Source organism: Hyla sarda, chromosome 2 (genome assembly GCF_029499605.1).
Source record: "Hyla sarda isolate aHylSar1 chromosome 2, aHylSar1.hap1, whole genome shotgun sequence".
Lineage (NCBI taxonomy): Eukaryota > Metazoa > Chordata > Amphibia > Anura > Hylidae > Hyla > Hyla sarda.
In genome coordinates, this window is record NC_079190.1 from 199,994,533 (window position 1) to 200,012,930 (window position 18,398).

At 38.7% G+C, this 18,398-nt stretch overlaps 1 protein-coding gene across 4 annotated transcripts in view; it reads left to right on the plus strand.

Annotated features, from left to right (window-relative positions):
• GK (glycerol kinase) overlaps positions 1–18,398 on the plus strand; it is a 100,541-nt gene that overhangs the window by 43,635 nt on the left and 38,508 nt on the right. For all 4 annotated transcript variants that reach the window (XM_056556136.1, XM_056556139.1, XM_056556137.1 and 1 more), the window contains exons 3-5: positions 4,744–4,850; positions 5,977–6,054; positions 14,764–14,843. In XM_056556136.1, coding sequence (XP_056412111.1) covers positions 4,744–4,850; positions 5,977–6,054; positions 14,764–14,843 — 265 coding nt within the window. The remainder of the gene's footprint in view (positions 1–4,743; positions 4,851–5,976; positions 6,055–14,763; positions 14,844–18,398) is intronic.

The following is an 18,398-nucleotide window of genomic DNA, read 5'->3' on the forward strand; positions in this document are numbered from 1 at the left end:
TGTGCCATGGTCGTTAAGGTGTTAATGGCCCAATCTTGGAATAGGCTATTAATGTGTGATCATGGCAACATGTAATATAGAATAAAATGGGGTACAACAAATGTGAAGTGTCAGGTCTTCATGGGGACTAAGAATTTAGTTCTTGCACCAGGGTTTTGGTCAGCCAGGTGACCTTTGTATGCCCGCAGTTAAACGCAAACCTATATATAAGCAAGCAACATGTCTTACAGCCAGGATGACAGTGGGCACTTCTGCAGCTCTCAACATAGACAATTATACCAGTACCTCAAAATATACCTAAACATATTTGGTATTATAATATTGCTGTCTCCTAGATAAAAAAAAAAAAAAAAAATTGTCAAGCCCTGCCTTTAAAGCGTACCTGTCAGATCCCACAACACAACAGAAAAAAAAAAATGATACTCCGTACCTAATCCAGACCATGTAGATGTAATTTTATGCCTCTATCGCCTATATTTATAATAAAAATCCCTCTTTTTATTAGCTCACAGTGTTAAAAATCCCCTCAGGGGAAGGGGGCGTGTCCCTTCCTTGTGGTGGTTGGAGGTAATTGGTGTGTCTGTTTTTTCCAGGCATTATCTTTTGTCCATGACTCTTGGACAAGCCTGATGCTGCTACAGGATTAGTGTCCCTGTAGGTAGATGGGGACTCCTAGTGGTGGTATTTTAACCCCTTAAGGACACAGGATGTAAATGTACGTCCTGGTGCGGTGGTACTTAACGCACCAGGACGTATATTTACGTCCTGTGCATAACCGCGGGCATCGGAGCGATGCCCGTGTCATGCGCGGCTGATCCCAGCTGCTGATCGCAGCCAGGGACCCGCCGGCAATGGCCGACGCCCGCGATCTCGCGGGCGTCCGCCATTAACCCCTCAGATGCCGGGATCAATACAGATCCCGGCATCTGCGGCAGTACGCGATTTCAATGACTGATCGGATCGCCCGCAGCGCTGCTGCGGGGATCCGATCATTCAGAACGCCGAACGGAGGTTCCCTCCCCTTCCTCCTTCCGGCTCCCGGCGTCTCCTGCTCTGGTCTGAGATCGAGCAGACCAGAGCAGAAGATGACCGATAACGCTGATCTGTTCTATGTCCTATACATAGAACAGATCAGTATTAGCAATCATGGTATTGCTATGAATAGTCCCCTATGGGGACTATTCAAGTGTAAAAAAAAAATTAAAAAAAATTTAAAAGTAAAAGTTAAAAAATGTGAAAAATCCCCTCCCCCAATAAAAAAGTATAACGTCCGTTTTTTCCTATTTTACCCCCAAAAAGCGTAAAAAATAAATTTAATAGACATATTTGGTATCGCCGCGTGCATAAATATCTGAACTATTAAATTAAAATGTTAATGATCCCGTACGGTGAACGGCGTGAACGTAAAAAAAAAAAAAAGTCCAAAATTGCTACTTTTTTAATACATTTTATTAACAAAAAATTATAAAAAATGTATTAAAAGTTTTTTATATGCAAATGTGGTATAAAAAAAAAGTAGAGATCATGGCGCAAAAAATTTGCCCTCATACCGCCGCTTATACGGAAAAATAAAAAAGTTAGAGGTCATCAAAATAAAGGGATTATAAACGTACTAATTTGGTTAAAAAGTTTGATTTTTTTTAAGCACAACAATAATATAAAAGTATGTAATAATGGGTATCATTTTAATCGTATTGACCCTCAGAATAAAGAACACACGTCATTTTTACCGTAAATTGTACGGTGTGAAAACGAAACCTTCCAAAATTAGCTAAATTGCATTTTTCTTTTTAATTTCCCCACACAAATAGTGTTTTTTGGTTGCGCCATACATTTTATGATATAATGAGTTATGTCATTACAAAGGACAACTGGTCGCGCAAAAAACAAGCCCTCATACTAGTCTGGCGATGAAAATATAAAAGTTATGATTTTTAGAAGGCGAGGAGGAAAAAATGAAAACGTAGAAATTATATTGTCTGAGTCCTTAAGGCCAAAATGGGCTGAGTCTTTAAGGGGTTAAGGAGCCGCTTTCTTTGTAATATGGTTGTTCAATTTTTTTTTTTATATAATATATATATATATATATATATATATATATATATATATATATATATATATATATATATTTCATAAATAGTCTTTACTTTTCATCAGTAACAACATATACAAGTCTACTTTTATAATATAATTGAATCCATGATCTATACAGAAAAAAAACTATAATGACATTTGATCTGAAATAAACTCAGAATATTGTTCAGGAGAGGAAAAATAGGGTCTGGAGACAGAGCTGTCAGACTGCTTTTTTGACAGATTTGATTATGAACAGGAAGCAGGAGCCAGTGAAAACGAGGCTGTACAAGAGAAACTAAGCAACATATTTAATAAAGAGCTATAAAGAAAATGTTTTGTGCACCATATGACTACAAATAAATAAAATAACAGATATTTAAAAAATGCCTTCATAACCTTCAAATTTACCAGAAGATTGCAGAATTCTTTAATGTATGAGATGGGAGGATAATGGAAAAAGTACTGCTTTCCAGACTGTAGGTTTAGAAGTCACAGTTTTTATCTCTCAACTTTTTAGTTTTTTGCATGGGATTAGAGGGTCTGTATTAGGCAATAACAGAGCTCTGGTCAAAGGAAAACATATATATTAAAGGGGTATTCCGGCCAAAGACCTCTTATCTGAGATGTCTGATGGTGGCGGGCCCGCCGCTGGGACCCCACCCCGCAATCTCCATGCAGCACCCGCATTCTATGCCGGGCTGCTGCTCCAGTCTCGGAAGCCTCTGTGTTTCCGGGCCTGGAAACGTGACGTCACCTACGCCCCCTCCATTCATGTCTATGTGATGGTGCGTTACAGCCGTCACGCCCCCCCTAACATAGATATGAATGTAGGGGGCGTGGCATCACGTCACGTCTCCAGTCCCGAAAACAGAGGTTTCCGAGACAGGAGCAGCAGCTCCGCTTAGAATGAGAATACGATGTCTTTGGCCAGAATACCCCTGTAAGATATTTGTTAGTGCAGAATTTAGGTACAGTGTTTTTCGTTAGTTTGTTTAGGATTAAAGGATAAGTATCATGAAGAAAAACTTATCCCCTATCCGAAGAATAGGGGATACGTTTTAGATCGCGGGGGGTCCAAGCGCTGGGGCCCCCTGCAATCTCCTGTTTGGAGTCCCGGTTCTACAGCACAGGAGCGCGTCACGACCCCCGCCCCAAGCGGAGGTCGCCACACCACCTCTACCCCCAGCGCTTGGACCCCACATGATCTAAAACTTGTAAGTTATATAAGTTTTTCTTCATGATACTTATCCTTTAAGAGTTGAGATTAACTTTAAGCCATTTTATAAAACTATCATTATAATCTCTTTGGCAATGGTTTATCTGTTCTAGAGCTCTTATTGTGAAATAAATATATTTCCACTGTTGTGGGATGGTTATTACAGTTTCATCTTAAATATTATGCAATAGTTTACCCATCTAACTTCCCGTAAACCCATTGCAAGTGGGAGTCATTGGGGGAGATTCTCAAAAACGACTTTAATTTCTGTTCCAGCGATATTATGTTTGCTATAGGGATTTTCTCCTGCTCTGGACAGTCCCTGACATTTACAGGAGGTGTCAGCAGAGAGCACTGTGGACAGACAGAAAAGAAATAAAAAAAGAAAAGAATTTCCTCTGTAGTATACAGCCGCTAATAAGTACTGGAGGTAGCTGGAGGGCTTACCTCTGCTTCCCTGCTCTCCGTGGCTCTGTCATTGATAGACTCAATGGATCGCAGATCAATGGAGTTCAGTAGAACTCTATTCATCTGTCTGAGGAATCAAAATAAAAATAAAGTTTTAATAAAAGTGTAAAATACATTGTTTTTTAGACAGAATCGGGATATATCGTGATGTATCGTCACCTAGATGGTATCGCAATATATCGGGATATATCGAATCGCCACACTGGTATCGTGATTCGAATCGTATCGCCAATTTCTTGGCGATTCACACCCCTACTGTGTAGTACGGAGCACTGAATGGAAGGAGGGGGGGGGTTATGTTGGCACCCCACAAATTCTATTAGCCCAGGTAAGGGGGTAGGAACACACATTGCACATACGCTGCAGATTTTTTTGCAGCCTAGAATGTGCAAAAGACAAAAGTGGATACAGCTGAAGAGGGGAAGCATAATGCCTTCCTTGATATTTCTCCATCCAGTTGGATCTGTCTTTGTCAGATTTTCTGCATGTATCTGAAATGTGTGTTCCTACACTTAGAGTTATAGGTTTGCTATTAGACGGTCCTCTATGCCAGTGTTTCCCAACCCAGTCCTTAAGGCACACCAACAGTCCAGGATTTTAATTTTTCCCTGTTCTATTCCAGTGGAGTAACTGAAGAAACCCGGAATGTTGGTGTGCCTTGAGGACTGGGTTGGGAAACACTGCTCTATGCCTTGACAACACTTGTGCACCTACGTGTCTTGGCTCTGCTCTTGATTCATTTTATGGTTCTATTTTAATCTGATTAAGATCAGGGTTATTTATTTTATTTTTTTGTTTGTTTTTTACAATCTCCTCCTCCCTTAATGACTTTTTTTAATTTATTGATGGTATCAGACAATTAACCTGGTGGTAATTTGTTTGAATTGAGCCTCAGGTGCCTTCAGTTTTTTTTTTTCTAATGTGTTTTAATAGTTCTTGAACCTCGATTAATGAAACGTCTTGCTGTTTCTTCTATATTATAGGTGGGTGGAGCAAGATCCAAAGGAGATTTTACAGTCTGTTTATGAATGTGTAGAAAAAACCTGTGAGCAGTTAACCCAGCTGAGCATAGATATCACTAATATCAAAGGTTAGTATTGATAATGTAATATATGAAATTTAAAGAGTATCGGTCATCAAACCATATTTTCTAAACTAACTCAGATTATATTCCCTAACTACTCCTAACACCCCTCCTGCCCTTAAAAAATAACTTCTGAGCTTTATAAAGCTCTGTATCTTACCTTTCCCCTTGCTCACATTGTGTGAGCTCCCAGCAGGAGATGGTGGGTGTTCCCCAGCAGGCGCAATGTCACTGAAGCCTGCAAGAGCTGTGCATCGCCATGCCCTGAATGCACTTCCTGAGCTTGGTCTCCTGCCAGGCCGGGAGGAGACCAAACTAACTGTTTGACTTGCTCAGGGAACAGAACAGCGCCACCTAGTGGCCTTTTTTTCTTTTTAACAAGTCTGTTTTTATTTTTACATAACAGTAATCAAAATACAATGATAACAATGAATAGGATCTACACAATGTATTCTCTTTGCCGGATAGAGCAATAAGCCGTTTTTTCAATCACATTAAAAACCTATAAAGAATTTTACCAGCAAGTAAATAGCAAAGTGTCTTATAATTACATAAGGAACAATATATTAAAAGTTTAGTTTGGTGACAGGTACTCTTTAACATAATATATTTTGCTGTTTAAAATTGTTTCAGATGTTTCTTAGCATTAGACTACAAAATGACAACGTTTACTTTTCTAACTGTTGAGGGATTTTTTTGCTACCTGACACCTTTGGCTGTCCTATAACAGATTGCTCTGATATGCTGCTACCATTACCAATAATATAGCCTCTATAGACAGTCATAAACTTTTTGCAGATTGTTGTCCAATGGTCATGATCATCTTAAATATATGGGAACAGCCCAACTGTCCTCTGAGATCTGTTTTTGGGGTAGAAACAAGGCATGGCCATGAGGATATCCTGTTAGATGCTATATTTTCCATTAAGATAATCACTGCTAAAGGCATGTTACTTAATTTCCTCATTCGATCCAATTATTGTATATTTCTGGGGTAATTGGAAACAGCTTATCCCAATTGTGTTTGAGTGCACCAAACATTTTCTAAAGTGGACCATTGAAAAAACTTGCTAGTATTATCAATTTTCACATAAACATTCAAATATTTTTATTTTTTTTATTTTTTATAAAGCTATTGGAGTAAGTAACCAGAGAGAGACAACAGTTGTGTGGGATAAGACCACTGGAGAACCTTTATATAATGCAATAGGTAAGTTGATTTCCTAAAAACCTTTGATTTTTCTTATAGCTTTATTTTAAGGGTTTTCCTTTAGAAAAAGTTGTTAAAACCAGATTTGCCTCACACACATATAGGTAGAAATGTGCTGTTCTAGAGTAAAGTAATTTACATTTCTGTACTCCCCATGGATCTGATGCCTTCCCGGTTCCCTCTCTGAACTGTGGCCATTCTGATGACATGCAGTTAAAGGGGTAGTGCAGAGAAAATTAACTTCTCCCCTATCCACAGTAGCATACCCCTTTAACCCCTGTAGCATAGTTAAATAAAAAAGATTCCTGGAATACTCCTTTAACCCCTTAACGACCACGGACGTAAATGTACATCCTGGTGAGGAGGTACTTAGCGCACCAGGACATACATTTACATCCTGTGTACCGTGAGCATGGGAGCGGTGTTTGTGTCATACACTGCAGGTCATGGCTGCTATCAGCAGCCGAGGACCCGCCAGTAATGGCCGACATACGCGATCACACGGATGTCCACCATTAACCCCCCAGATGCCGTGATCAATACAGATCACGGCATCTGCAGGAATGCGCATATTAAAATAGATGATCGCATCGCTGCCGTGGGGATCCGATCATCTGTAATGGCGGCCAGAGGTCCCCTCACCTGTCTTCGGCCATCTCCTAGCATCTTCTGCTCTTGTCTGAGATCGAGCAGACCAGAGCAGAAGATCACCCTATGCATAGCTCTGAACAGTATGCATAGCACTGAACAGTGAAAAATCCCCTCCCCCCCCAATAAAAAGTGAAATGATCCCTTTTTCCCATTTTACCCCCAAAAAGCGTAAACCTTTTTTTTTTCATAAACATATTTGGTATCGCCATGTGTGTAAATATCCAAACTATCAAAATATAATGTTAACGATCCTGTACGGTGAACAGCGTAAATGTAAAAAATTAAAAAATGCCAAAAATTCAGCCTTTTTTTATTTTTATTTTTTTACATTTTATTAAAAAAAATTTAAATAAAAAGTGATCTAAAAGTTTTATATATGCAAATGTGGTATTGATAAAAAGTACAGATGACGGCGCAAAAAATTAAGTACACGTCATTTTTACAGTAAAGTGTACAGTGTGAAAATGAAACCCTCCAATGTGCAAAATTGTGGTTTTTATTTAAATTTCCTCCCTAAAAAATTATTATTTGGGTTCGCCGTATATTTTTGGGTAAAATGAGGGGTTTCAATACAAAGTACAATTAGTCATGCAAAAACAAGCCCTTATATGCGTCTGTAGATGGAAATATAAGAGAGTTATGGATTTTAGACGGCGAGGAGTAAAAAAACGAAAACGCAAAAATAAAATTAGCCTGGACCTTAAAGTGGTATTCCAGGCAAAACCTTTTTTTATATACATCAACTGGCTCCGGAAAGTTAAACAGATTTGTAAATTACTTCTATTAAAAAATCTTAATCCTTCCAATAGTTATTAGCTTCTGAAGTTTTCTGTCTAACTGCTCAATGATGATGTCACGTCCCAGGAGCTGTGCATGATGGGAGAATATCCCCATAGGAACTGCACAGCTCCCGGGACGTGAGTCATCAGAGAGCAGTTAGACAGAAAACAACAACTCCACTTCAGAAGCTAATAACTATTGGAAGGATTAAGATTTTTTAATAGAAGTAATTTACAAATCTGTTTAACTTTCTGGAGCCAGTTGATATATAAAAAAAAGTTTTGGCCTTGAATACCCCTTTAAGGTCAAAGTGGGCTTTATCCTTAAGGGGTTAATATAACAAAGCAAATTTCAAATATTTAAAACAGAAGAGTAATTGTTCACAAATGTCACTGTAGTAACGTTCCCTAAGATATGTATACATAATAATATGCATGTGTTAATATGTAATATACCTTTTTATCTATGTATTACTGTGATGAGTCTTTCTCCATTTCTCTGAGATGCTGGGGGCGTTTCCCCTGGAGTATGATGAGCTCCTCTCCTCCCCCTCCCCTGTCATGAGGTCTGAACAAACCTTTTTTTACATTTGTTTTCTGCCTAAAGTGCACGTTCTATTTTTCTCTAATGCAGCCATGTGAAACTATATGGTGCAAATACACAAGAAAAAAATGCATTTTGTGCCCAAAAATAAGCATTTTTACATTTTCACAGCTTTGTGACCAAAGTGCATGCTTATTTTAACCCTAAAGCAGCCATGTGAAACCGATATGGTGCAAATACACAAGAAATAAATTCATAAAATGACCAAAGAGAAACCATTTTAATTAATAATTTAGCACCTTGTATTGCTTGTCAGTGTCTGCAAGCTGTCTGGATCTCACAGGGGGTTCAGCTCATGCTGTTAAAGCTGTATTATACCCTGCTCTGAGGCATAGCAGGGAGATAACCACACCTCCTTACCCTGACAGAAAAAGGTCTTTTTTTATGATAGACCAAAAAGGCTTGATTTTCACGGTTTGTTTGCAAAATTAAAGAGACCCCTAGTCGCCATTTTTTTTAAACCATTTTTCACATCTTTTTAGCAATCCATTTTTTTTAATGAAGTATATTAGGAAAGTGCTTAGTTTATAAGGAAGTATTAAATGGAAAAAAGTTGTTTCTAACAGTAATGCTTTAAAAAGTAGGGACGATTGCGGCCATAGATGAATTCAGATGTCCTGTTTCATATAATATTTATATATATATATATATATATATATATATATATATATATATGTATATATCTTATATGAAACAGGACAGTTCCCAGCCATCCCCAGGCTATATTATCAAATTCTTGTTTTGCATCTAGAGAATCCGTTTTTAAGAAGTTGTCCAGACGGAAATGCTGCATTAAAACAACATATTATACAAACAATACCCATAGGGCATAAACTTCCCATGTTGTCTAAGACATATTGCCACTATGGTGACTGCCTGGGGTCATATAATACTGTATAACTCAGTATAGCTCTCAACTAGCTATTTAATACAGAAAAACTGAGCAATTACTACTGAAAAATATATTCTTTATTAATCTAAATGTATCACTCAAGAAACATCAGGAGATTAAAAACAATACTGGCGGGACTGGGTAATAATATTGCACATAATAGACAACCATGTGAATACAAAACCATAACAAATACAATAGGATGAGAAGGGAATGGAGTTAGATATATTTTTGCTTAATGCCCGATATTGCACAATACTGTTATCACCACAAGTGGAATGCACTATGTCTGGGCTAGTCTGCTCACTACAGCCTCCCCCAAACCACTACTACAATATCACCAGGTAATACCTAGTCCAAGTATAAATCCACTCGCCCATATTGCACCCAGTAGCTGCTCGTTCCGACGTACGTTTCAAAAAAATAAAGGGAACACTAAGATAACACATCCTAGATCTGAATAAATTAACTAATCATATGAAATACTTTTGTCTTAACATAGTTGAATGTGCTGACAACAAAATCACACAAAAATTATCAATGGAAATCAAATTTATCAACCCATGGAGGTCTGGATATGGAGTCACACTCAAAATCAAAGTGGAAATCCACACTACAGGCTGATCCAACTTTGATGTAATGTCCTTAAAACAAGTCAAAATGAGGCTCAGTAGTGTGTGGCCTCCACGTGCCCGTATGAACTCCCTACATCGCCTGGGCATGCTCCTGATGAGGTGGTGGATGGTCTCCTGAGGAATGTCCTCCCAGACCTGGACTAAAGCATTTGCCAACTCCTGGACAATCTGTGGTGCAACGTGGCGTTAGTTAATAGACTAAGACATAATGTCCCAGATGTGCTCAATCTGATTCAGGTCTGGGGAACAGGCGGGCCAGTCCATAGTATCAATGTCTTCCTCTTGCAGGATCTGCTGACACACTCCAGCCACATGAGGTCTAGCATTGTCTTGCATTAGAAGGAACCCAGGGCCAACCGCACCAGCATATGGTCTCACAAGGGGTCTGAGGATCTCATCTTGGTACCTAATGGCAGTCAGGCTACCTCTGGCAAGCACGTGGAGGGCTGTGCGGCCCCCCAAAGAAATGCCACCCCCACACCATTACTGACCCACCACCAAACTGGTCATGCTGGAGGATGTTGCAGGCAGCAGAACGTTCTCCACGGTGTCTCCAGACTCTGTCACGTGTGCTCAGTGTGAACCTTCTTTCATCTCTGAAGAGCACAGGGTGCCAGTGGTGAATCATGGTGTTCTCTGGCAAATGCCAAATGTCCTGTAAGAACAACCCCCACCTGTGGATGGCGAGCCCTTATACCACCCTCATGGAGTCTTTCTGACCGTTTGAGTGGACACATACACATTTGTGGCCTGCTGGAGGTCATTTTGCAGGGCTCTGGCAGTGCTCCTCCTTCTCTTTCTTGCACAATGGTGTAGGTAGCAGTCCTGCTGCTGGGTTGTTGCCCTTCTACGGCCTCCTCCACGTCTCCTGATGTACTGGCCTGTCTCCTGATACGCCTCCATGCTCTGGACACTACGCTGACAGACGCAGAAAATCTTCTTGCCACAGCTCACATTGATGTGCAACCTTGGAAGAGCTGCACTACCTGAACCACTTGTGTGGGTTGTAGACTCCATCTCATGCTACCACTAGAGTGAAAGCACCGCCAGCGTTCAAAAGTGACCAAAACATCAGCCAGGAAGCATAGGAACTGAGAAGTGGTCTGTGGTCACCACCTGCAGAACCACTCCTTTTTTTGGGGGTGTCTTGCTAATTGCCTATAATTTCTACCTGTTGTCTGTTCCATTTGCACAACTGCATGTGATATTGATTGTCAATCAGTGTTGCTTCCTGAGAGGACAGTGTGATTTCACAGAAGTGTGACTGACTTGGAGTTACATTGTGTTGTTTGTGTTCCCTTTATTTTTTTTGAGCAGTGTATATATACACACATACACTGGAGATCAAAATTACAGAACACACAATTTCCTAAATGCCAAAGTCATAGTGTAGTCCTATGTGAATATATCCTAACATCAATAAAGCAGCAGTATATTAAGCTTAATTTATAAATTGTATTTATTCTAAAGCACAGAATAAAAATGTAAATTAGATAATTGAAAAAGAACACTGATCAAAATTAGAGAACACTTTCAGATACCTGCAAGTTATTGGTGTTAATATGGCAACCTGTGCTAACATCACAAACTCATTAAAGTCCCCCAAGAAGGCTGGTCACCCTCAAGACAAATGCAAGAGAGGACAGGATAATACGGAGAATCTCCATTGGTAACCGTTTCAACACTGTAGCTGGAGTTGCTCGCCAGTTCAGCACTGAACAGGGTAAGGATCTGTCTCGTCATGCAGTGTCTCAATTTTTAAGAGCATTTGGACTGAAAGCCCACTCAGCAGTGACCAAACCTCTCATTAGCAGAAAGAATCACAAGGCTAGATTCGCCTTAGAGTGAAGTCCTGTGGGGGGCGCAGATGTGCTGAAGTCATTCAAAGCAATGTTCACTTCCTACTGATTGATGACTGTTGTAACCTTCAGAAAATTTACTTACAATCTTTCTCTGTGCTACAGTCATTGCTGTTCTCTTATTATCATCATCACGTTTTTTGAAAAATAAGTGTTCATAAATTGTTCTCTAATTTTGAACTCCAGTGTATATGTGTATATATAAATCTTTTTACAATATTCTCTATAATATTCACTTACAAAGTTTTGCATTTAGAGCCATTTAAATATCACTCAATGAAAAGTCATACCCAGAGCAGATGCTGGATTAATTTCTTTAATATAAATCTTTCTAAATTTCTATTTAATTAGGAACTAAAATAGTTTTTTTTTGTATCACTGGAAACAGAATAACAAGTACAGTGCAAAGGTTTTCATTTAGATGACTAAGTAAGGTAAATGATCAACTTTTTATTTGTTTTTACAACCTTCAGCTGGGGCATATATGTATAGAACCCACACAGGTCAATTATTAATCGTAATCAGAGCTAAATCCTTGTGGCTACATTATGTTTTTCCAAACTTGTAATAAATTAACGATGAACTTGCCAAATATTGTATAATGACCAGCAAGAGGTCGGTACACTCCCAGCTTCAAAAGTATGTAAAAAATAGTACTCCAAAAAACTATGAAAGTACAGTGGGGAGGTGCCTAAAACATTTTATTTTGATATTTTAAAATACACCAGTATAGTTCCCAAGCGAAAAATATCACAAAATAACCAAAACTAGTTATAAAACTGACCAGGTGGGTTATTGTTATTAATTGGTGATCAAGCTGTTTCAATGCATGATATCACCCATAGTAACCGGTGGAGCCACACCAATGGAGAATAGTGTTGGGCTGATTATTCTCAAACACTTATAGGGAATATATGCATATATATAAGGTTTAGTTATCAGGTGAATACTGAAGCGGTTATATACTTAGTTTGAATTCTTCCTATTGCCTATTTATTGCAGTAATTATTTCAGTGACACGCTACATGCTATATACATGCTAGATAAAAAATATATATAAAATAGATATACTCCAATCAGATCCCTCCCTAAAAAAATGTGATAACCTAAGAATAGACGGATGCTATCCCACATGCCCTTTTGGACTCAGACGGGCACTGGGTTTCCGGATGTAGGAGGGATGTCAACATCTATCCGTTATCAGGATCCAACTATTTATATGATAGATAATTAAAGGGGGAGGGGGATGTAAGTTTTAGAAATGAAGGAATGGACAACTGTGGCAGAGGCATCAAAAATCGGACACATGATAATATAAATTCTCTAGATTCTTGTGGCTACATAATTTATTACAAGTTTTGAAAAACAGCAACAAAATGATGTAATTTGTACAACATTAATCTTTTATAGTGGCTTTTAGCTTTTACGTCCCTGTATGCCAATATTCAGAGACATAACTAAAGTACTGTGGGCCCCCAAATTTTGTCCCCCTCTGCTCCAGAATAGTAATTAGGCTCCTCTCTGTCCCCATGCAATAGTTACCCCCCCCCCAAACTGCCTAAAGCAGCTCTTCTGTATCATCCCAAAGCTCCAGTCCACCGCTGGTCCTATAATACCCCTAATACCCCTTTAAAAGCTGTAATTGCTCAGGATCCCCCCCCCCCTTTTCCCTACAGGCATAGCCACACCCCTGTGACCCTGATTGTTGCGTCCCCCCGCCAATTCTGGTGTGTGTATATATATCAGCCGTCATACTGCCTAATACTGTGTAGATCCCTCCTGTTGCTGTCTGAGCAGATCTGAATTGTCAAGGCCTTTTTAAGTATGTCCTGTGGTATCTTGCACCAAATTCAAGAACTGACTGCCTAATATATCCCATCTCTTGATAGTTGCCATTGTCTTGAAATAATTAATGCCTTTCTCACTCATCAGTGGTTCCAATGTTATCTGTGAACAGTGTTTATTTGATATTTGTTCCTTAAAAAGTGGTATAAAAAGTGATCAGAAAGTCCAAAATGGTCAAACTTTCCCCACAAAAACACAAGCCTTATTTTTTTTTTTTAAAGGCTTTTTATTTTGTTGTACAACATAATTAAATAGTATGAGTTTAGTTTTTGCTTTGATTCTACTGACCCACAGACTCATGAGGGCTGTAAAAATTAGCCCCCTCAAAAATGTTAGAAATAAATTAAAAATATACCTTGTCCCACAAAGTCCTGACATGGCTATGTCAACAGAAAAAAGTGTTATTGCTCTTGAAAGGCATTGATGCAGCACTGGCAGAAACTATGAAGTACACCCCTTTTTCCATAATTGAGGAGAGCCGGGGCGCTGGGCAGAAGATTGTGGGTGCATACCGGAATTCCCCTTTATGTAACAACTACTTTGATTTCAAATATAAACCCACAAACATTATGTTGTGACGTATAGTTAAAATAATTGTCAAAAGGTTTCACAGTCTTTGTTAGAAATTTAAAAAAGACACACATTAAGTCACACATGTTGTAACAGGAACACACAAAATGCATGATGACAAGCAGCTATGTCATAGTATACATAAATATTGTATGTACTAGTTGAATATAAACCATGGCACTCTGCAATATGTAAGCCAAAAAAAGTCCCAATTTGGTAGAGCATGCAGATTTATTTATTTATAAATGTATTTATTTTAAGTAATAAAACACAATAGTACTCTTGTGCTGCCCCCAATACAGGTGCTTAAAGGGAATAGGTCATCCCTAATTCACATTTCAAGTGTCAATAAGGTGTTCTCAATCCTCTGAAGTGCTGAGGGCTGGAATACGTCTTTGCTCTCCTTCCCATTCCATCCCTGCTTGATTGACAGCCGGAAGCTAAGCCCTGTTTTTAAACATTGTTCCTGCATTGTGTATACAAATTGTGCAAAGGTGCAAGATTTGGAAACAGGACTCTGCTTCAAGCTGACTTTCAAGTTGGGGCAGGGAAGGGAGGCGGAGTAAGGTGGGGGTTTCAACCCTCAGCAGATCAGGGGCTTGGAAGCACCTCTGACACTTGGCACCAGAGAATACACAGAAAGTTACTCCTTGCCCTAGCAACCATCTAACAATGTCAGTATTTTGGAACAAGAATTGTAGCTGACAAATTCCCTTTCGAGTGGTAGGGTCTTGAACTAGCACTTTAAATAGGACCACATGACATCAACCATTATCCTTACTGGATCATTTTTCCCAAGATGCAGGCAGATCCAATGTGTGTCTAGTTATCCTTTGACTGCTCCTAACTCCATTGTATTCTGTTTTCTGTTTAGTTTGGCTTGACTTAAGAACCCAGTCAACTGTTGAACGGCTACTGAAAAAAATTCCAGGAAAAAACAAGAATGTCTTTAAGGTAAAGTGCAACAACACCTTTGGCCAATTAAAAACATTGTATTTGTTTCATATGTGACAGTGAAAAGGTCATGGTCTTCTATAGCTAATATGCATAGAGTATGGTGAACTGAAAATTCATAACATAAAATCTGGTCTGGATAAAGGGGGGGGGGGACCCCTGATATGTGAATCTAATGCTCAGCGCAGTTTAAATGACCCTAATACAGGCATGATTCTGCACCAGTTTGATGCTGTTAGCTCAGTTTCTTAGACCAGTATTTAGGACAGGATATTTGACCTTAATAGGGGCATACAAATGCACCTGTTATGTTTATTTTAACCTATAGTAAGGTCGCCTCCACACAGCAGCATTAACCCTTTAACTTACACTTGTGGCCGGCTCCCGTTATGTGAAGCATGCTCAGGAGCTGAGCGCGCTTCATACCCGGCAGGTCCTGGTTGCTGTCAGCATCCAGGACCTGCGGCTAAAACCGGACATCGCCAATCGGGCTGATGTCCGGTATTAACCTTTTGGACAATGCGATCAAAGTTGACCACGGCATCTAAAATGGGAGAAAAAGCGTTGCTGGTTAGCTCAGTGGGCTGTTCGGGACCGCGGCATCCTGAACAGCTGAGAGGACAGTGAGAGGCTTCTTACCTTGTCTCCCACTGTCGGATTGTCACTCTGCTGCTCCATGCCTGAGATCCAGACTGGAGCAGCAGAGCACCAATAACACTGATCAATGCAATGCTATGGCTTTGCTTTGATCAGTGTCTGCAATCAAGGTATTGCATGTTATAGTCCCCTATGGGGGCCATAACATTGCAAGAAAAAAGTGTAAAAAAAATTGTTAATGTGATATAACCCCTTCCCTAATAAAAGTTTGAATCACTCCCCTTTTCCCATTTAAAAAAAGAAATGTAAATAAAAATAAACATGTGGTATCGCCACGTGCGTAAATGTCCGAACTATGAAAATGTAATGTTAATTAAACTGCACAGTTAATGGTGTACACGTAAAAAAAGGTCCAAAGTCCAAAATTGCGTATTTTTGGTCACTTTGTATACCCTAAAAAAATGTATAAAAGGCGACCAAAAAGTTCCATCAAAACGAAAATGGTACCAATAAAAAATTCATGATCATGGCGCAAAAAATTAGCCCTCATATATCCCCGTATATGGAAAAATTAAAGTTATAGGGGTCAGAAGAATTTTACACATACTAATTTTGGTGCATGTAGTTATAATTTTTTTAAAGTAGTAAAATAAAATAATATAATATAAATTAGGTATCCTTATAACCATATGGACCTACAGAATAAAGATATGGTGTACTTTTTACCGAAAAATGCACTGCAGAGAATCGGAAGCCCCCATAATTTCAAAATGGCGTTTTTTTTTTTTTCTCAATTCTGCACCACAAATATTTTTTTTTTCTCGTTTCGCCATAAATTTTGTGGTGAAATTGATGTAATTATAAAGTACAATTGGTGGGGAAAAAAATAAGCCCTCATATGTGTTTGTAGGAGCAAAATTGAAAGTTATGATTTTTAGAAGGTGATGAGGAAAAAACGAAAATGAAAAACCCTGCGTCCTTAAGGGGTTAAAGAGATCTATCAGTTTTCAATATGCTCTAAAGTCAGAGGTGTAAAAGGAGCATGGCAAGTTCTAGGCATCTTTATATGATTGATCTTGCAGTGCATTAGACTCTTCTAAGAATCCTTATGTTCAGTACATGGCAGTCTCAAGAAATCTTTTGAAGCACTGCACCTCCATCAAATTGGGGAACTTTTTTTTTTTTTTCCATGACTATGCTACAGGGGCTGTAAAGTTAGTGTAGCATAACAGCATACAAAAGAGTCGTCTCAGCTTTTCCCAGGTTGCAGTACATTACATCACTAGTCAGCTGATGAAAGAAGCCTGTTAGCTTCAATGGGTGGAGCGACCACTGGGTAGGGGGGAGATCATTTTGCAAGAAATTGTAGTTTTGGAACAGCTGGAGGCACCCTGTTAGAAAACACTGGTTTATTGCATGGAAGGGAGCACAGGTGTGTTTTAATGGAAGGGGTGGCTCACACTTACAAACAAGGAATCATAGGACTTATAGTTGGAGGAGGGAACTCCAACAGGAAATAACCATTTCACAAAAAGAAAGGCACTAGCCACCCCATCTACTCTTATTCACCGCCTTCATGCCTGATTGCATATGCCTCTTCCTTTGATTCACAGCTGTCACAGAGGTGATTAATAAGAGGAAATGGGCAAACCTGGGCACTAAAATATTATTTACATAATAACAAAAGGACCTATATGTCCTCATTTGTATGCCTTAAATCCTTTAAATATTGCATGGATAATACATCTTTGACAGCTATTTCAGCCTCCAATCGTCTTAGGTATGATGCCACAAAGTTTGCACACCATGATTTTGGCCATTTTTCATTAAAGATGCACTCCAGGTTTATTTATTTTTATTTTATACCTATATCATGCACCCTTACAATCACTCGTGCTGCAGTACCATTTGTTTTATTCCAAAGCAGCTGCATTCATGTCTTTTTATCACTAATTTGGTCATGTAATAACAGGATCGCATACCATATCATTTCTACTAACTCCCAGACCCCTCTCAGCTCCATCTTCTATTTCTATAGGATCAGGATATATAGTAGTTCTACACCTCCCCGCATGTGTTCACAGATTCTCGCTGCATTTCTTGCTTCTTCTTTTTTTTTTTTCCTGTTTTTTTTGCTGTGATTTTCCCCAAATCATGGCAAAAAAATGGAGATTGTACAGCAATTGTACAAAATCTGGTAAAAACTATTTTAGGAAATCACTGCAAAAAAAGACTGTTTTTCTACAGATAAGAGAGTGAACGTTAAGCTCTTGCTTAACCCTTATCTTGCTGATCTTGATGACCTCTTTATTCTAAAACTCGACCTTTCTTTCTTGTCTATACTACCTTAATTTTTTTTTTTAAATAACCCTACAAATAACCCTAAACAGTCTAGGAAAGAGTAATTTTCTACCTTAAAAGTTAGGCTGCTTTAACACTATAAAGTTGCAAATTTTTAAAAACCCGTTATAATGTCCCGTTAAGAAAACCCTTAAAAACTGCTGTTACAAAATCCCATTAAAGTCTATGGGATTTTTTGATTATCATTTATCACCCGTTATAACCTGTTATGAATAACGGATGTTATTTGTGACGGGAGTAAAAAAAACTTTACATGCACAATTTTTTTCCCATCACAAATAACGTCCGTTATTCATAGCGGGTGATAACGGATAATGAAAAAATCCCATAGACTTTTATGGGATTTTGTAACGGCTATTTAATGGCCGTTTTTAAGGGTTTTCTTAACGGGACATTATAACAGGTCTTTAAAACGGAGCAACTTTATAGTGTGAAAGCTGCCATAGAAAAGCAGTTCTATAATACAAGATTAGATTAGGGTGCTTACAATTTTCAAAATAAACCTGGTCTGAAATTTTTATTAGGCCACTATTTTCCCATGTGTGCCTCTTCCATTATCTGTCTTCCTTTAAAAATAGGTTCAGTTAAAACTACTTG